The 20472-nt window shown below is 49.0% G+C and overlaps 1 protein-coding gene across 27 annotated transcripts in view; it reads left to right on the top strand.

Moving 5' to 3' along the window:
* The first annotated feature begins 92 nt into the window (after positions 1-92).
* The window catches only part of LOC147360820 (ankyrin repeat domain-containing protein 16-like), a 36071-nt gene continuing 15691 nt past the window's right edge, over positions 93-20472 (top strand). For 4 of the 27 annotated variants that reach the window (XM_086333639.1, XM_086333637.1, XM_086333638.1 and 1 more), the window contains exons 1-7: positions 93-699; positions 4273-4493; positions 6383-6425; positions 8392-8500; positions 8969-9130; positions 11525-11603; positions 15764-15837. In XM_086333639.1, the coding sequence (XP_086189765.1) occupies positions 380-699; positions 4273-4493; positions 6383-6425; positions 8392-8500; positions 8969-9130; positions 11525-11603; positions 15764-15834 (1005 nt within the window). In that variant the 5' untranslated portion in view covers positions 93-379 and the 3' untranslated portion in view covers positions 15835-15837. Of the gene's footprint in view, positions 700-4272; positions 4526-6382; positions 6426-7462; positions 7852-8391; positions 8501-8968; positions 9131-11524; positions 11604-13465; positions 14046-14186; positions 14480-14946; positions 15638-15763; positions 16900-20472 lie in introns of those variants that run through there. The other 23 variants (XR_015139424.1, XR_015139423.1, XR_015139422.1 and 20 more) reach the window with 18 other exon arrangements.

Raw genomic sequence — 20472 nt, 5'->3', positions numbered from 1 at the left:
CCGCGGAGGGGCCGCGGCCCGCGCGGGTGGGCGGGGGTCGAGGTTGTGGGCGGGGTTTCCTTGGGGGCGTGGACGTGGGCGGGGACGCGCGGGTCCCACCCCGTCCAGGCGGGGCAGGAGCCGCGTCTGACTCCGGCCTTAGGCGCCAGTCCAGATGGTTCGCCCCAAAAGAAACCACCGCGGGCGGCGGCGTTAGCGGCGGCTTGCGGGGCGCGTGGTCAGCCAGAGACCTGAGGGTCTGGGGGCTGGGTGCATCCGGAAGAGGGTCCCCAGGGGCCAGACGGTCCCGGGGCAGGATCTCGAAGGCGGGCCCCGGCGGAGGCGGGGCGGGCCCAGAGGAGGGTCCTGGGCGGTCCCCGGCGGGCCCGAGCCCCCGGCCATGGCCGCGCCCGCCGATCCGCGGCGTCTGTGCCGGCTGGTGCAGGACGGCCGGCTGTGCACCCTGCGCGAGGAGTTGCAGGCGGCGGGGCACGCGGGCTGCGCGGGGCCGGCCGGGGACACCCTCCTGCACTGCGCCGCCCGCCACGGCCGCCGGGACGTCTTGGCCTATCTGGTCGAGGCCTGGGATCTGGACATCGAAGCCGCCAACCGGGACTACAAGCGGCCTCTGCACGAGGCTGCCTCCATGGGCCACCGGAACTGCGTGCGGTACCTGCTGGGCCGGGGGGCCGCGGTCGACTGCCTGAAGAAGGCCGACTGGTAAGTGGTGGGCCTTGCAGAGGGCCCCCACCCCTCCCCGCTGATGGCAGATTCCCACTCTTGGTCGGCCTCCACTCCGTACCCGGTCAGCCTTCCCCTACAGAGCAAAGCATCGTTGCTGCCCTTGTGAAGTTAATTGTTGCAGCCTCCTTCTCTAGACTGCCTCCCCTGATAGAGCAGAGAGCAGTAAGGAGCATGCTCAGATAGAATAGACTCAAACTACGACTTGCTTGTGGGTACTGCGTGTTGCATGGGCCCCAGACGGGATGTTCTGCAAACATCTAGCTAAATGATTACTGCACCCATGACACTTTTTAACTTTCCGTTTTGAAATTCCTAGTTATAGCTTCTCAGAAATTTCCAAAGACAAGTGGGAAGTCCCATACACCTTCCCCCAGTCTTGCCCCAAAGTTAACATCTTACAGGGGGAGTACAGTAATAAAAAGAAGAAGCCGACATTGCTACAATCAGGACACTTACTCAGATTTCACAGTTATACAGGTGAGCACAGGTAAGTGTGTGGGTTGCTCTGTGTGGTTTATCACATGACCACCTCCACAGGCACAGTGCTCACCTTTAGTCCATCAGTTCAGTTCAGTCGCTCAGTTGTGTCTGACTCTTTGGGACCCCATGGACTGCCGCACACCAGGCTTCCCTGTACGTCACCAATTCCCAGAGCTTGCTCAAACTCACGTCCATTGAGTCGGTGATGCCATCCAACCATCTCATCCTCTGTCGTCCCCTTCTCTTCCTACCTTCAATCTTTCCCAGCATCAGGGTCTTTTCCAATGAGTCAGTTCTTTGCATCAGGTGGCCTAAGTATTGGAGTTTGAGCTTCAGAATCAGTTCTTCCAATGAATATTCAGAACTGATTTCCTTTGGGATTGACTGGTTTGATCTTGTAGTCTAAGGGATTCTCAAGAGTTCTCCAACACCACACCTGTAACCATCACACGAAGCAATTGCAGTCTGTTAATAGATCCACATGGTTTTCAGTCCTCACTATGTCTGTCTACTCACTTAGAGGTTTGAACACCTGAAGGTTCATAACATAATGAAGTTCCTGAATGAATCCGTAAGGAATCCCTGATCTTATATAAAAAAGAATTGCATCAGACAGCCATATAGCTTAATAATGTGCATCTTGCCCACTGGCATGGGGGAATAGGCCTCCTTATGTTTTGAGGTTTGCGCTGCTCCAAAATCACTGCAGATAGTGACTGCAGCCATGAAATTAAAAGACACTTACTCCTTGGAAGAAAAGCTATGACCAACCTAGATAGCATATTGAAAAGCAGAGACATTACTTTGCCAACAAAAGTCCGTCTAGTCAAGGCTATGGTTTTTCCAGTGGTCATGTATGGATGTGAGAGTTGGACTGTGAAGAAAGCCAAAGAATTGATGCTTTTGAACTGTGGTGTTGGAGAAGACTCTTGAGAGTCCCTTGGACTGCAAGGAGATCCAACCAGTCCATTCTGAAGGAGATCGGCCCTGGGATTTCTTTGGAAGGAATGATGCTAAAGCTGAAACTCCAGTACCTTGGCCACCTCATGTGAAGAGTTGACTCATTGGAAAAGACTCTGATGCTGGGAGGGACTGGGGGCAGGAGGAGAAGGGGAAGACAGGATGAGATGGCTGGATAGCATCCCTGACTTGATGGACGTGAGTCTGAGTGAACTCCGGGAGCTGGTGATGGACAGGGAGGCCTGGCGTGCTGCAATTCATGGGGTTGCAAAGAGTCGGACACGACTGAGCGACTGAACTGAACTGAAGCACAAGACATTTTCTTCTGCTGCTAGTAAGTTGGTCTAAAGATAATGGAGGCACATTACCTCTTCTAAAACAGTTCTGTGGATAAAGAATAGCAAGGAGAGATAAGAAAGCCTTCCTCACCAATCAATGCAAAGAAATGGAAGAAAATGATAGAATGGGAAAGACTAGAGATCTCTGAACTGAACTGAACTGTGGATAAAGAAACAGCCTCCCAAAACAACCATCACAAGGGCAAGTTTCATTTGATTGTGGGCTTAGGAAGTGCAGTTACAGAGAGACATTTTTGACTGTTCTCACCTTGCTGGCTTTCGCAAGTCCCTTCTTCCCTGGAGTCATTCCCTCTGCGAAGCCCCTTCTTGAAGATTCCAGCCTTCATTCACCCAGGTTTCTCCCTCTTGATTTTTAATTCACTCTCATTACTACATTACCAGAAATAAAAAACCGAAACATTTTAAATATAGCAGTGTATACATGACCATCTCAAATGCCCTAGCTGTCCCAATAAGGACGTACTGTATAGCACAGGGAACTTTGCTCCATGTTATATGGCAGCCTGGATGGGAGCAGGGGTTTGGGGAAGATTGGGTCCATGTATATGTATGGCTGAGTCTCTTCACTATTCACCTAAAACTATCACAGCGTTGTTAATAAGCTGTACCCAATACAAAATAAAAAATTTTAAAAATGAAAACAAGATTGTCGATGACTAAGTAATACCATGGCAGTCTCAGGACAAATCCTGGCTGAGACCCATCTAGTTGTGTTGAGGTCCGGCTGCGCCAGACCCTGGGGATAGGAGGTAACCAGGGTATACCCTGCTTTCCAGGGGTCGTGGGCATGAGAGGGTTCCCAGGTCACTCAGGGAATACCCTTTCAGTCCAGATGATGCAAGAGACACAGGTTTGATCCCTGGGTCGGGAAGATCCCCCAGAGGAGTTCATGGCAACCCACTCCAGTATTCTTGCCCAGGAGATCCCACGGTCAGAGGAGCCTGGTGGGCTACGAGTTGGACATGACTGACTGAGCATGTGCACACGCAGGAGCAGATGGGAAGCAGAAGCACTGAATCACTTTAGTGGGAGGAGAGTAGTTGACAGTGATGTAGTTCAATCTCCCCAGTTGTGGGCACACATCAGGTCAGGAACTTACCGTAATAAACCGCTGTTCCACCTGCTCTACCAGTGTAGGCTCCTTTCAGCAAGGCACTGTGTCGAGTGCTCCTTTTTCCTTTTATTTATTTATTTTTAAAATATTTATTTGGCCCTGCTTGTGTGTGCATACTCAGTCTCTCAGTCTTGTCCGACTCTGCAATACCATGGACTGTAGCCCCCCAGGCTCCTCTGTCCATGGGATTCTCTAAGCAAGAATCCTGCCATTTCCTTCTCCATCAAATGCTCTTTTTAAAGTTGTTTCACCACAGTTTGATAAAGGGTTACTGATTGAAGTGAATGGGATGATCTAGCAAAGTGCCTCTTTTGCAGATATTCAGCACAAACTTTGGTGGATTCTGTCCCAGTTCAATGCTATACGAAAAACTAGTTTAGAAGCATCTTTGCCTCCTCTGTGTTTCCCACTTATAAGGGCACCCATATCACAGTCATTTTTCCTGGTTATTTCTCCCAGCTTCCTCACGGCAGGCAGGAAAGTTACCAGCCAAAGCTGTTTGCCTGCTTCCCTGACCCCCTGAGTCCTTCAGGTCTTCTGTCTCCTCCATGGGTGTGCGTTTTTCTGAAGCCCTGGTCCCGGGCTTCCAGGATCTCAGCTGCTGTTCCACCTGACAGCTTGTCCCATCGGCCTTAGGACTCCTCTGATGATGGCCTGCACGAGGAGAAACCTCGAGGTGATCCGGGATCTCGTGGAGCACGGTGCCAATCCGCTCCTGAAGAACAAAGATGGCTGGAACAGTTTTCACATCGCCAGCCGTGAGGGCGACCCTCTGATCCTCCAGTACCTGCTTGCGGTTTGCCCCTCTGCCTGGAGGACAGAAAGCAAGATCGGGAGGACCCCACTGCACACAGCAGGTGTGGTCCAGACCTGCGGGATGCCCCCCACGGTGAGGGTGGTACAGGGGAAGTAGGGGGCAGGGAACACAAGCTGCTTTGGAGTGTTTTGGCAAACAGTTTCCAAAGCCAGTGTCACTCGGCGCTCGGCTTGGGCTGCTTTCTTGTTTTAGGTGACTTTTCACTTCTATCTGTCTTCTCCTCCCCAGTTAGTTAGACGGTGGTGGTGGTGGTTCAGTCGCTAAGTTGTGTCCAACTTTTGCGATCCCCAGGGACTGTAGCCCACCACGCTCCTCTGTCCATGGAATTCTCCAGGCAAGAACACTGGAGTGGCTTGCCATTGCCATCCACAAGTTAGATGGTGGGCTTCTTCTGTTCCTTACTATGTCTCTGACCTTGGGCAAGGAAATTAATCTCTCGGGCAGGTTTTCTTAGCCACAGAATAATGGCAGCAACGAAGCCCATATCACAGGGTCATGGGGATTAAAGTATATGCACGTCCCTCAGCACAGCGCTCCACACACACTGAGCTCAGAACGGCTTCTGTTTTCACATCATTATGATTATTATTATTAAAAGCAGAAGGAAAGGGAACTATTCCCTCGTATCTTCAGCAACACCTGCCACTGTGCTGTCCATTTAAATAAACACGAACGAGAGTCTGCTCAGTTGTGTCTGACTCTTTGCAACCCCATCGACTGTAGCCAGGCTCCCCTGTCTATGGGATTCTCCAGGCAAGAGTACTGGAGTGGGTTGCCATTTCCTTCTCCAGAGGATCTTCCCGAGCCAGGGGTCGAACCAGTGTCTCTTGCACCTCCGGCATTGACCGGCAGACTACCACTAGCGCCACCTGGGAAGCACACGGGCGCTTATAATTAAATCCCAGAGCCCAGTGGATTGTGACTCATCCAGTGATAATGTCGAATATCATTCTGGGCCACTCTTTTGATTGTTTGGAGTAATTATCCTTAACTCTGGACTAAATATTTGTAGATTATCTTAAATTAGTTAAAAGTGAAAGTGTAGCAGTGTAAGACGAAAGGGGCATTAAGCAGCCCAGGAATTCAAATAAAGACGTTTAGACCGTAATTGGTAGCCTACTGGGCAGTACCTTGAACTTGAATACAGGGCTTTTAGACTTCTCGAAAATCAAGACCCGTGACATGATATCATTGAGGAGGTAGGCACACAGTTGTTCTGGTCACTGGGGGCAGTTAGGAACCAAGGTATCCTTTTTAAAACTTTGGACATAGGGGCTTCCCTGATGGTCCAGTGGTTTAGACTCCATGCTTCCACTGCAAGGGGCATGGGTTCAATCCCTAGTTGGGCAGCTAAAATTCCACATACCTTGCAACACAGCCCCCCACCCCCCCAAAAAAAGAAAAAACTTTGCATATGAGTGGAATTCCCTGCTCATAAACTGTTTGATGAGCTCCCCTGCTCTTGTGAAGGAGCAGTTAGCACCCAGTCATTCACACAAAACAGTGGAGAACAGAGAGTCAAAAATCTTTGTTATGGAGGATAGTTATTTTTAGCAGCAGAATTAAATTCCTGGCTATTTTGTCATGGATTACTCGTACAATGTTTTACATTTCCCAGGCAAAAACTGCCTGGCCCTAGGGATTTGTAGCATGAGGATGAGGATGGAGGTTTAGGGTTAAAGTTTGCCATGAAAGTCTCATAAAGACGGGATGATAAAGTGGAGGCCTTGTACCCGTTAGGTGAAAATAGGACCCTTCCCCACTCCTCCGGCTGAATCTGTCCTTTTCAGGGGCGGTGGCAGCAAGCCTAACCCAGTACTCCTTCCTGGGAGGCACAGCAACAGGGATGGGGCAGAGAGAGGTGCCAAGAGGGAAGAGGCATTCTAATTTTGCACTAAAAAGCTCTCATTCTCAACTCTCTCCTCCCAGCAATGCATGGCTGTTTAGAGGCAGTAGAGGTGCTTCTTCAGAGGTAAGAACAAAACAGCAAATTGAGGATAATATCTGCTAATTCTGACAGAGTTAGTATCGTAAAGAGTTGCTACATAAAGAGCTCAGACAAATTGTTCAGAAAGAATCTAAGGTACCAAGAGAAAAATGAAGAAAGGACATAAGCAGATAAAGAAGGTGAAACAAAAACAGCTGACAAACCTGGGGAGAATTTATCCCTTTATCTGTTCGCCCAACATTCACTCGCTTTCACATCAGTTTTGGACACATTGAGTTACATGTACCTGTGAGACACCGAGGAAGAGCTGTCCACTGGGCAGTTAGACACAGATGTAGGCCCAGAGGATAGGTGTGGCCAAGATACAGGAGTGGGCCTCATTGGCGTAGAAGTGACGATTGAATCCAGAGGATGAAAGAGGTTACCTAGGAGATGGTGAGTGAAGAAGAGGAAGCCGAATGCAGCGCCCTGAGAGCGTCGCTGTGTAGGGCTCACCTGCTGCACGTTGGGACATATGTGTCGTCTGCAGTCATTAATACTCCTTCATTCAACCATCACTTTCTAAGTGTCTCCTATGTGTTAGGCACTAGGCAATAAGCAGTAAACACAGTCCTTTCCCTGAACGCCTGCAGGCTAGTGTAGAAGCCGAGTATAGACACACCATCACAGAAATGTCCTAAAATTACAAATTGTGATAAAATTGCAAAGGGAAAGCCCTCAGTTCTGTGCAGGAGCACAGGTCGTCCCTATAGATCTGTGAGGAAGAAGGCTCTGTGAGGTCTCCTTGAAGCTGCAATGTGAAGGATGCCTTGGATTTGGCAAGGTGAAGAATGGCGCTGGGATGTTCCAGGCAGGGCGTCCAGCAAGTGCAAAGGCAGCAAAGAGCCAGTAGCTAGAGGAGCAGGAGGAGGTGAGACAGGCAGGATTGTTGAAGGTAGGAACGGAAGAAGATGGGACAGGTAGAAGGTGGGGCTGAGAAAAAGGGGAGATGGGTAGGACCACAAAGAAGATAGGAACACAGTAGAAGGTAGGAACAAAAGAAGGTGGGACAGGTAGGAGGTGGGGCCCAGAAGAAGGGGAAACAGGTAGAACCACGAAGAAGGTGAGAACAGAAGAAGATGGGACAGCTAGGAGGTGGGGCTGAGAAAAAAGGGAGATAGGTAGGACCACGAAGATAGGAACACAGGAGAAGGTAGGAATGGAAGAAGGTGGAACAGGTAGGAGGTGGGGCCAAGAAGAACGAGCACAGAAAAGGTGGGAGCAGAGAAGGAGGAATGGGAGAAGGCAGGACTGGTAGGCATTGGGGCAGAGAAGGAGAGATAAGTAGGACCACGAAGAACGTAGAAACAGAAGGAAAGGTAGGAATGGAAGGAGGACAGATGGGCTGTGCGACCAGGTTGAATGGGGTCTCCTTAAGCACAGAGAGAAGAGACCCAAGGAACCTGGAGAAGTAAGTAGGTTCCACATAGTCCTGACCTACGAGGTCATATTGAGCTTTGTAGACTTTGTCCTTTGTGGTTGGGAAGCAGTTAAAGGTTTTAACCAGGAGTGGCCATAACCTAAATATGTGGTGAAAAGATGACTCTGTTGGTGGTGAGAACAAAATGGCTGGGGCTGAACTAAAGAGAGAAAAACAGGTAGGAGGCTGTTGGCTGTTGCCTCCATCTTAAGGGGTGAAGACGAAGCTGGAAAGGATACCAGTTTGTTTCACATGCTGGATGGAGAATTGAGAGGTTTTGTGAGTGATAAGGGGCGACTATAAAGCTCTGCATGAGAAGTTGGAGAGATGACGATCCCTAAAATGGAATGGGAAGTTGGGGGAGGAGCAGATTTGCTGGGACACCAACGTGCTCCCAGACGCTGAGGCAGGAACACAGGGCAAGCACATCAGGTCCTCACGGGTCCTCTGTAAGGCAGGTGGGCCAGAGTCAGCGCTGTAGGGTTTGAAGCGGTGACTGTTCTCAGCTGTTGCTTTGGGTCTGGGCTCCAGGTGCCAGTACGAACCGGACTGCAGAGACAGGTGTGGCCTCACGCCCTTCATGGACGCCGTTCAGTGTGGCCACACGGACGTGGCCAGGCTGCTCCTCAAAAAACACAAGGTAGAGAAACGGTTTGGTTCTGTCCCTTCAGTTATTCCTACAAGTTTTAGCCCAGGGGATAAACAGGATAAGCATGGTGATTCAGATGGTGGGTTCAGAACTCAGAACTCTGCCACCCTCTTTAAGCATCATATGTAAAACAGACAAGTTTCGCTTTTTCACGGGGTTACTGTAAGGATTAAATAAATGTACAGAAAGCAGTTAGCAAAATGTCTTCAATAAACAGCAGCTGTTTCATAGTAATAATAACAACAGACTCTCCCTAGTGACTATACTTTTTTAGCTAGTGATTTAGCTTTGAATCTTAAGCACTTCTTTGGTTAGAGCATCCTTTGAGAATCCGACAAAAGCTCTGTATGATCTACCCAGAAAAACACATGTAGACGGCAGAGTTTTGCCAAAACATTAAAAGGTCTATGGACCCGAGTGTCTGTGCTCCTTTTGCTCATGTCTGTCCTCACCTCCTAGGCTTGTGTGTCTGCCGAGGACTCGCTGGGGGCCCAGGCCATCCACCGGGCAGCAGTCACTGGGCAGGATGAAGCCATCCGATTCCTGGTCTCGGAGCTTGGCGTCGACGTTGATGCAAGAGCAGGATCCACCCGTCTCACGGCACTTCACTTCGCAGCTAAGGTTTGTTTCTTTCCAGAACGGTGTTCCAGCTCCATAAGGGCTTGCCTAACCCTGTTGATGAGTAACCTGTAGTCCTGGTTCTTCTGCTTCATCTCTTCGGAAGAAAGAAGTTGCCCATAACATACTCTTGAAATGGTCCTGATTCTGAAGCCCTGGGTCCCTTTACATAGAAACCTGCCTCTATTTGTTTCTAGGTAAAAAAAGCCCTTTACTCCGTGTAATGCCTGCGCTAGGTATTCCCTCCTACCCTTTTTGTTTTCAGGAATAATGTTATTTAAAGCCATAAAAATCCATCGTATGAAATTCCTAGCTCTTTATCCTTTTACTGGATTTCAGAAGATTTCTTTAGCTAAGACAAAGGAATTGCATTTACTGGGCTCTCTGACTGATATATGAAGGGCTTCCCTGGCAACTCAGTGGCAAAGAACCCACCTGCCAACAAAGGAGATGCGAGTTCAATCCCTGGGTTGGGAAGATTCCCTGGGAAAGGAAATGGCTACTGTCGACTAAAAAAGATGTACAACTTCAGAGTTGTGAGTTAAGTTTTATTTGGGCCAAAATGAGGACTGCAGCCTGGGAGGCAGCATCTCAGATAGCTCTGAGAGACTGCTCCAGAGTGGCAGTGGGGGAAGGCCAATATATATGTAAGGTTTTGGTGAAGGGGGAGTTCCATACCATAAAATACTCATTTTACAAAAGGTTTTTTCTGTTAGTCATGAGGATCTGATGTCACCGTGGAGGGATTTAGTGCTTCTCTAGATTTGAGGAGATGCAAGGATTGAGATCATAAAATCTGTTCCTAAAAATGTCCATCTATAAAAACCTGTCCCACCAGATTCCCTGGAGCACAGAGCACCTCCTGACAGCTTGAACTCCCTCAGGGGTTGTTGAAGGTCAACAGCTATAGCTGTTGGGATTCAATCTCCATAGAAGCAGGTGGCAAATGTCTTTGTGTTCACTCATTGTCAGTGCTCTTGCCAAGTGCCAATTTGTAGTTGACACTACCCACTCCAGTATTTTTGCCTGGAGAATCCCCATGGACAGAGGAGCCTGGGGGGCTACAGTCCATGGGGTCGAATAGAGTCGGACACAACGACTAAACAACCACAACTGATGCATGACGTATTAAAGGAGTCCAGAACTTTTTGCTAGGAAAGTAATTGGCTTACACCTTCCTCTTTCACAAGATGTGAGTGTTTTGTGTATAATCTTTAACATTATTGGCTGCCTGCCTTTCCTTGTTTTCTAGCAACAGGAATAGATGTTCTTCTGGGGACCTGCACTTCCCTACCTATGTTCCCCTTTGACAACATGGGTATATAGTTGAGGGTGGGCTGAGTGTGTGGTCTGGGGCCACAGGGGCACAAAAGCGAGTGGGAAGATGGAAGCTGCAGCCTCGCTTTCCACCTCGGCAGGTACTGACGGGCTGACTGGCCGGACGTCAGGTGTGTCAGTTGCTTCACAAAGGACGATGCCAGCTGTGATAAGAATCGCGCCCGGGGAGGTTACGTTGTGTTCCTGTCTATTTTCTCCCCTAAGGGGTTAGCAAAGAGCATGTTTGCTTGGAAGATTTAGAGTTGTGTCTTCTAAGAAAATCACAAGATTTTAACTCCTTACACTGGGATGAAACCCAGCCATGCACCATTGTGTGCGTGCTCAATCATGTCAGATTCCTGTGCGACCCCCTGGACTATAGCCCACCAGGATCCTCTGTTCATGGGATTCTCCAGGCAAGAAGCCTGGAGTGGGTTGCTATTTCCTTCCCAGAAACCTAACGACTGGTCAGTAATTTGGCCTCAAAGTTGATCGTCTCTCTTCTAATAACTAAACATCACCTGCATCTTTAGTGATTTATACTGGATTTTGATAGTAATGTGATGAGCCTTCCTTTAGATATGAAAATTCAGTTTTAGCAGTTAAGTACTTTAGTTAGTACTTTTCAAATTGTGGTGCTGGAGAAAACTCTTGAGAGTCCATTGAACAGCAAGGAGATCCAACCAGTCAATCCTGAAGGAAATCAACCCTGAATATTTGTTGAGAGGACTGATGCTGAAGCTGAAGCTCCAGTACTTTGGCCACCTGATGTGAAGAACTGACTCACTGGAAAACAGCCTGGTGCTGGGAAAGATTGAAGGCAGGAGGAGAAGGGGGCGACAGAAGATGAGATGGTTGGATGGCATCACTGACTCAGTGGACATGAATTTGAACAAATTCCAGGAGATGGTGAAGGACAGGGAATCCTGGCATGATGCAGTCCACAGGTCACAAAGAATTGGGCATGACTGAGCAACTGAACAACAACTTTAGAAAAAGCACCTTATATGCAGTAGAGTTTGTGTTTAAGGCTTGCTTTTGTCATCGCCGCAGTGGTAACACGTTTATTTCAACACTCAGGAAGGTCACGTGAGCACAGTCCAGACGCTCTTATCCTTGGGTGCTGACATCAACTCCAAGGACGAAAGAAATCGATCAGGTATGATCTCATTTTACATGGACTTTGAAAATTGTTAGTAAGCTGAATATAAACAAAATTAACAGTGATCTTTTATGTTAGAAAAATTAGTCTTAAGATTCTATTCCTCAGCTCAGTTGGTAAAGAATCTGCCTGCAATGCAGAAGACCCAGGTTCAATTCCTGGGTCAAAGATCCTCTGGAGAAGGAAATGGCAACCCACTCCAGTCTTCTTGCGTGGAGAATCCCATGGATAGAGGAGCCTGGCAGGCTACAGTCCATGGGATCACAAAAGTTGGTCACGACTGAGCAATTAAACCACCACCTAACAAAATTAACAATGAACTTTTATGTTTGAAAAATTAGTCTTAATATTATTCCTCTAATAGCTCAGTACCTTTTAATTCAAATAACATATCCATTTGCAAAGCTATAGAACAATTGCTATTACCATGGCAGCAATAATACTTTACTGCCTCTAGTATTACTGTGTTCGTAGGAGCTTAAACCACTTAACATATGTGATATCCAAGCAATTTTTTTTAACTATTTGTTTTGTCTCGGGGTGTAGCCAATTAACAGTGTTGTGATGGTTTCAGTGAACAGCGAAGGGACTCAGCCATACATACACATGTATCCATTCTCCCCCAACCCCCACTCTCATCCAGGCTGGTGCACAACACTGAGCAGAGTTCCCCGTGTCAGAGCACTTTCTGTGTTAATCCGTGATCACACCAGCCCCCGGGGTGTCACGTGGATTCTTCATAGGCCGTCTCTCTTGGAATGTATTTTAAAACCTTAATCACTGTAATTTTTTAGATTTGAGGCTCAGATATTTTTAGAGCTAACCCCTTAGTCTTGGGTTTTGGAATAAACTTTCTCAGTAGCATTCTGTGCACCAGTGACCATCTTGCCAGGGTTTAGTGGGACCTGTGATGCTTCAAGGCTCACAGGTAACCTGCCCCTCACTCCAGGGCTGCAGATGGAGGCCACTGAGTCCAGGGACACAAGCTTTCTCCTGACGGCAGGGGAGCAGGACCCGGGCTCTTCCGGCCCCCAGGAAGCAGACTCAGTGCCAGTTTCTAACCAGAGTGGAAAGTGTGTCAGCAGTTTTTCTTTCCCTTACATCTTTCTTATTCAAAGTGATATTTTTAACTTACACAGTGAATTCACAAAACTTTGAAAATGCCTTCTGTACCATTTAAAATCTCCTGGTTCTTATTAATTTGCTGTGTGCATGTCAGTCATGTCCGACTCTTTGTGACCCCCTAGACTGTAGCCCAAGCCAGGCTCCTCTGGCCATGGGATTCTCCAGGCAAGAATACTGGAGTGGGGTGCCATGTCCTCCTCCAGGGGATCTTCCTGACCCAGGGATCGAACCCGGGTCTCTCGCGGCTCTTGCACTGTCAGGCAGATTCTTTACCACTAAGCCACCTGGGCTTCCCTGGTGGCTCACATGGTAAAAAAGTCTGCCTGCAGTGTGGGAGGACCAGGTTTGATCCCTGGGTTGGGAAGATCCCCTTGGAGAAGGATATGGCACCCCACTCCAGTATTCTTGCCTGGAGAATCCCATGGACAGAAGAGCCTGACTTGGGCTATAGTTTGTGGGGTTGATAAAGAGTCAGACATGACTCATTAACTTCTGTGCTTTAGACAAGTCTCAAATCCTCCCCAATTGGTTCTGTTACTTTTAAAACCACTTCTGACCAAATCAGGTTAAAAGGAAAAATGTTTAGATCCAGAATAGACAAAGTCATAGTCATGAATATGGAACTATGAAATCTGTGCAGCTGAAGGAACCAGAGTTTCCATCAGGGGCACCCGGCTCCCCTGTCTGTACTGCTGTGAGTGATGCCCTGAGCTGGGTCCTCTGTCCCCACCCAGCCCTGCACCTGGCCTGCGCGGGGCAGCACGCAGCCTGTGTCCAGTTCCTCCTGAGCTCCGGGCTCCAGGACTCTCCGGACGTCACGGGCATCCTGGCTCAGCATCTCACACGGAGCCCCAACGTCCTTCAGTGCTTCAACCACAGCACGATGGCTGAGGGCATTTCCAGAGATAGCCAGTGAATCCATGGGAATGCGTGTGCTGCTGCTTCAGTTGCCAGCAGGTGCAGTGAAATAGGCCAGGAGCCGGTGTTTTCTTCATTCCCCCTCAGGTGGAGGACCGCCCCCTGCCCTCGGGATGAGGAGGCTGGCTTCCTGGCTTGATGACAGCCCATTGCACAGTCAGACTCTTTCCAGGGTCTCTGATTCACTTTTTCTACCTTCGAGTGGAGTCGATGATGGGGATGAAGTCTGCGTCTGGAATCCTTAGGGAAGCATGAAAATACAGGAAGGGGACTTCCCTGGTGGTTCAGTGGTTAAGATTGCACTTCCCCTGCAGGGGCCAAGGTTCAATCCCTGATCGATCCCCACATGCCTTGAGGTATAGCCAAAAAATAAAATAGTTGTTTTAAAAAAGAAAATACAGTGTGCCGGCTGTTATGTGTGAGATGCTTTAAAATAAATCACTTGTGGAAAGGCCATGATAACATTTACAATGTAGCAACTTGCCATTGCCTTGAGCCACAAAACATGACTGGCCTGTTTACTTTCTTCTTTCACAGGCTTTTCATTGGTCATTACAGTGGTTTAGCTTTTGGTTTCAAAGCCAGGAAGGAAATGCAAGGATCTATTTACACAGACGTTTACAAGCAGTTAATGGAAACGCTTCTGTATTCTAAACTCTGCTTCTTAATGTTAAACATTAAAACATTTAATGTGCATTAGAGCATTTAATTAAACATTTAAAGTTTAATTAAAACATTAAACTATAATATTTTAATCCTGAGGTTATTATTTTTTTAATAACAATTCTGTATTTGGCTCACTTTGGATAATAAATGCATCTAAAAACACATCAAAGATATTTTCAAGCCTTTTTCATAACCTCATTTGGAGGATGGTGTCTGTTCTTGAAGCCACAGGTCGAGTGCCCTGTCCCATCTGCCCATGGAAAGTGATTTGTGACTCTCCAATAAATGAGACCCTTGACATCATAACTTTAAGAAATTCTGTAGCAACTTAGATTGAAGAGAGGATGAGTCCTCCAGCATTTGGATTCTTTTCTTTTTTTAATGCAAAGAATAATTATCAATCCCAGCCAATCTGTTAAAGAAAAATGTATGTGTCAATTACAAGCAACTCAGTCCCCTCGTTCAGAGTAATCTGGTGGGAACTTAACAGACGTGGCAAGAGTGTCGATTCTTCACTATTCCCAGACAGCGCTGGCGGGTTTTTATCTCTAGCAACCAGATAAATGCTCTGATAGAAACACGATGGGCTTCCCAGGTGGCTCAGTGGTAAAGAACCTGCCTTCCAATGCAGGAGACATGGCTTTGATTCCTGGATGCAGAAGATCCCATGGAGAAGGAAATGGCAACCCACTCCAGCATTCCTGCCTGGGAAATCCACGGACAGAGGAACCTGACGGGATACAGTCCATGGTGTCACACAGAGTCCGATATGACTGAGCGACTAACACAATAACAGCAGAAACACGACTGTGACCTCTGAGTCACACACTCTCCACCTGTACCTCCTCGAGCTGCTGGCACCTTTCCTGTTGCCCCGGAGGTGTCTCTGTGTCACTTACTCTGGGTCTGAAGGTGGCCTATGAGGAGGACCCCTACTTGCAGGTGGGACAGGAAGACCCACCAGGTGCTGCCCATCTCCCCTCAGCGCACACGTGATGCAGCTTTTCCTCTGCAGTGACTGCTCGCAGCTGCCTTCCTGTCCGAGCTATGGACCTGATGTACACACTCACTGTGATGCTCATCTGTGGGGTTGCACTTGGTTCCCCAGGATGCGGCTGTCCATCTGAGAGGCTCTTGTAGCTGGACCCAGGACGTCAGACGTGCTGCCAAAACCACAGGGGAGCCAGAGAGGACAGTGATGACAATACCATTCACTGGCAAAGATAGTGGTGATACAATTACACCTGTTCTGCAATAGTGACACACTGAGAATGCTGATACAGGGGTGGTGATCATCAGCGTTATCCCCTCACTTCCTAACTGTAGGTACTTTTCTCACTTCCTTTGGGTCTTCACTGAATGGGGCCCTTCCCTGGCCACATGATCTAAAAATCCTTTCCTTCCCTCAACGTTCTATCTTCTTCCCTTTGTTTATGCTTTCTCCATAGGACTGACCGCTAAGGAATACACCACACAACTTGAGTTGTTTCTTTTGTCTACTTTCTGTCTCCCCAGCTAGAAGGTAAGCTCCTCGGCCGGGGTTTCTGTGTCTCTTGCTCACGCACTGTATCTACAGGGCTCAGAACAGCCCTGGCATGTGTGATCTTGATACGGTCAGCGAGTGGGGGATGACTCCCGTGGTCTTGAGCACTGACTGCGTCCTGGATGCTGTACTGAGCACCATTCCTAGCCAGCCTCGTCCTTCCCTGGCTCTTCCGAAGTGCAGCCCTTCTGACCATCCTCAGTTTCAAGCATCCTTTCTCATCCTGACCTGCCCTTGGTCCCCGGCTCACCAGCAATGCCGGTCCCTGCCACCAGCTTCCAGCTGCTGCTCTAGTTCACAGGGACCTAACTGCCAATTCAGGTGATGTCCTTCGGCCCTCCTGTTCCTGATGCTTTCAGTTCAATGAGTGATCACTCCTGCCTTCGGAACCTGGTTTCCTGTCACCTCCAACAACGTGCTTCTGGACTTTGCTCTATTTCCTTTCCTGTCTCCGTCAGGCCCTGACCTGTACGAGCTTCTGTCCCTGCTCCGATCTGCACAGCCACGTCTCACCCACTTTCATCCCGCTGCCCCTGAACAATGAGTCCCTCCAGCCCAGACCCCCTGCTGCTGGCTGTATGTTTTTGCATGGACGTCATAAGTTGGCCCCACATCCAGCTCACTTAAAACCTAGCCTACCCCTAAAATCAGAAATTTTGAAAACCTTTCAATCAACCATACCCCAGTATAACATAAAAAGTAAGCAAAAAAAGACCTGTGCTCCCCCAAGCTCCCTACATTCATTCCAGAGCCGGCACACCACCCCTCCCCTGGCCTCCCTGGGACCTTCCTTGGACAGGAGGCCCAGAGATCCGGTTGGCTCCACCCCACAGTGACTCCCTGGTCCCGGCTGCAACTTTGCATCCTGACTGATGCTGCCGCAGTCCCTCAGTCCCACCCATGGAGCTCTGCCATGACCCAGCGCACTGACCGCAGATGCTGTCTCCCTGTGTCCCCTTCCAGAGAGTGGCCACCACCTGCCCCGGGGTTTTCAGCGCCCCGCCCATGACCAGCACCCAGAGGCTGCAGGCAGTCCTTCTGAGGGTACGGCTGACCCACGTGAAATTTCAGGACGGAGGCTGGGGAGAAATACAATTTTGTCATTTGAAAATAGCTGGGACTCCACACATTTTACATATATACGTGTAAATATATATATATATATGTATGTATATATACAAGATAGTATTTACAAAAAAAAAAAATTTTAAGGGATTGCAACGGAAAAGAAAGTGCAAAACTCAACACCCAGAAAATGTGAGCACTGTGCCCGTGGCAGTTTATCCAGCTTGCCCTTCCTAGAGCTACCAGCAGGTGGCGGGCCAGGGCAATATTGCCTTTATTCTCCCAGGATTTTTTAAGGCTCACTAGTTAAGAGACTTGGAGAAGGCAATGGCACCCCACTCCAGTACTCCTGCCTGGAAAATCCCATGGACGGAGCAGCCTGGTGGGCTGCAGTCCATGGGGTTGCTAAGAGTTGGGCACGACTGAGCGACTTCACTTTGACTTTTTACTTTCATGCATTGGAGAAGGAAATGGCAACCCACTCCAGTGTTCTTGCCTGGAGAATCCCAGGGACGGGACAGCCTGGTGGGCTGCCATCTATGGGGTCGCACAGAGTCGGACACGACTTAGCAGCAGTAGCAGCAGTTAAGAGACTAACTAAAAGCCTGCCTGAACAGATACAGCCTGAATGCAGTGGAGTATGTCTGTTTGGATTAGTCTCTGATAACTTCAGGCAGCTCTCAGAATTCTAGAGCATTCTCCTGTCCCAGCTTGTAGCATGCATGGGCTTTATTTTTCCCCATTTCATTGAAAAATCCATCATCAACCAAAATTCAGATGAACATGAAACACATAAAACAAAGTCCAGCTTGCTGGTTACCTTGTCCCTGAATCCACAGCTCTGGGTCTCTCACATGCTGCCTGTTCTCCCAGCTGATAAGAGTTTAGCTAGCTCAGTTTAATCATTTAACATTAGACTGAAACAAAAATCACTCAGTGAGAAAAATCTGCAAGCTGACATAACAGACTTGTGGACACAGCAGGTGAAGAAGAGGGTAGGGCAAATGGAAAGAGTAGCATTAAGACATATACATTAGCATGTGTAAAATAGATAGCCAGTAAGAATTTGCCATATAGCGCTGCTGCTACTGCTGCTAAGTCGCTTCAGTCATGTCCGACTCTGTGCGACACCAGAGATGACAGCCCACCAGGCTCCCCCGTCCCTGGGATTCTCCAGGCAAGAACACTGGAGTGGGTTGCCATTTCCTTCTCCAATGCATGAAAGTGAAAAATGAAAGTGAAGTCGCTCAGTCGTGTCCGACCCTTAGCCACCCCATGGACTGCAGCCTACCAGGCTCCCCCGTCCATGGTATTTTCCAGGCAAGAGTACTGGAGTGGGGTGCCATTGCCTTCTCCAGCCGTATAGCACAGGGAGCTCAAATCCAGTACTCTGATAACCTAGGGGGTGGGATAGGGAGGGAGGTAGGAGGGAGGTTCAGGAGAGAGGGGACATATGTATTCCTACAGCTGATTCATGTTAATGTGTGGCAGAAACCAACACAGCACTGTAAAGCAATTATCCTCCAATTAAAATATAAATTAAAAAAAAAAAAGTCTGCAGGTCAATAAAAACATGTCCTCCAAAAGCAAAGAAGAAACCATTTGCTCTGTGAGTGTGGATCCCATGTACTCTCAAAACCCTCCCCCTTCCTGACATTATACACGTGCCCATGGGGAAGGCAGATCAATAAAATGTTCACACACGTCACTGTTCCTTCTCAGAGCTTCCATCCACTCTATTTACACCTCCCTTGTTGCCTCCATTAGTTAGGATATCAATTCTGCTCCCATAGTTAAGACCCAAAATAACAGTGGCATACACACAAATGTATTTCTGCCCCAAGTAAGCAGCCTGGGTAAAGCCAACCCAGGGTGAGTTAGGACAGCTGGGGACAGGCAGACCCCCAGTGTCAGTGTTCTGGGCCCTAAGCCTGTTCCTCAGCCTGTGAAGGGAGTCATGTCCCCTTTGAGGAAGGTAGGTGTATCAATCCCATTCAAGTCCCGGGGGCCGCAGTTTAGCCAGAATCTAACGGATGCTGTGGGTCAGGGATCGTCTGGCATTGATGCTGCTGGTTGGCGGCTCAGGTTTTGGCAGGGGCCTCCCCCGAGGCCTCTCCCTATGGGCTGGTGTGTCTTCATGGGATGGGGGCTGGGGTCCCAGAGGTGAGCGTCCAAAGGAGGGAGAGTCCACACTGCCTTTCCCCACCTGCCATCAGTCAGGGTCGGCTGGGGAAGTCTTGCCCAGCTTCAGGGGTAAGGCAGATAGCCTCTACCTCGGGGGAAGGGGTTTGGGGAGGGTGGAAAGTTCCAGACCAGGTGGGATAGCAGGTGGGCCTGGAACTACTGTGAGAGCCCCTGTCCACACTGCCTCCCCCACGTCTGTCTGGCCTGAATTACCATAATGGCCTCTGACTGCTCCTGCTTCCTCCACTTTTATGCTTCCCTTCACATAACTCGTGAGCAGCCCCCAAAGCTAGTAACACATCTGATGGTTTCCCCCACTTGCAGACTCATCATCTCCACGTAGGGTGGAGCATGCACGGTCCCACACTGCCTGCGGGCCCCTGCCTCCCACCCACCACATAGAAAACCTCTCTCTGGGTCCCACTTCCCTGCCTTCAGTTCCCCAAACTGACCAGACTTTCTTACACTTCAGTGTCTTCTGGAAATTTCTCTCGACTTGTCCTGTGGGTTCCTCCTGTTCATCCCAGCCCCCAACAGCCTCAGAGCAGCCCTCTGCCACATTCTGTTCCATCCCTTCACACAACTGCTCGTAACTGGCCTGAGAACACCCGGCTTTTCTGCAAAATGAAAACCCACAAGATCAGGGTCCATGCCTGCTTTGCACTTGGCATAGGTGCATGCATGCGTGCTAAGTTGCTTCAGTCGTGTCCGACTCTTTGCAACTCCATGGACTGTAGCGTGCTAGGCTCCTCTGTCCATGGGATTCTCCAAGCAAGAATGCTGGAGTAGGTTGCCATTTCTTCCTCCAGGTGGCACAGGTGGGTCCCACGTAAGTCTTTGTGGAATGAGTGAAGGGTCAGTGAGGGGCGGCGAACAGGGGACCAGCCTGTGCCCTCAGGAAGCTGACATCTGTAACAGGAGCAGGGCTTGTTCTGTGATTACATCAGGGCTCTGTGTGGTGGGGCCGTGCGAGGAGACGGCTTCTCGGAAGACATGGCATTGGGGCTGGGCCTGGAAGGGCGGAAATCACGTTGATTTTTGGAGACAGTGGGCAAGGGTTTCCTGAGCAGAGTCAACAGCAAGTATGTGATACAATGAGGTCAGGGTTGTCAGAGAAGATGCAGTTACATTTGAATTTCAGATAAACCACGAATGCTTTTTTATTATAAGTACATCCCAAATATTTCACAGGATGTAATTCTGCTGAAAAGCATTTGTGGCTTATCTGAAGTTTAGATTTAACTGGGTGTCCCAGATTTTGCCAGGTCTGGCGACCCTAAATGAGACCCCAGTTCACAGAGAATACTTGCCTCTCCCGGTGGGTTTCTGCTGAACAGTGGTGCCTTTGTTTCCCATCTCACAAGC

Source organism: Bos grunniens, chromosome 13 (genome assembly GCF_055505025.1).
Source record: "Bos grunniens cultivar Pamir isolate PY7600 chromosome 13, Bosgru_T2T1.0, whole genome shotgun sequence".
Classification (NCBI taxonomy): Eukaryota; Metazoa; Chordata; class Mammalia; order Artiodactyla; family Bovidae; genus Bos; species Bos grunniens.
The sequence above is the reverse complement of the archived record's forward strand: the minus strand, read 5'-3'. Positions and strand labels throughout refer to the sequence as shown.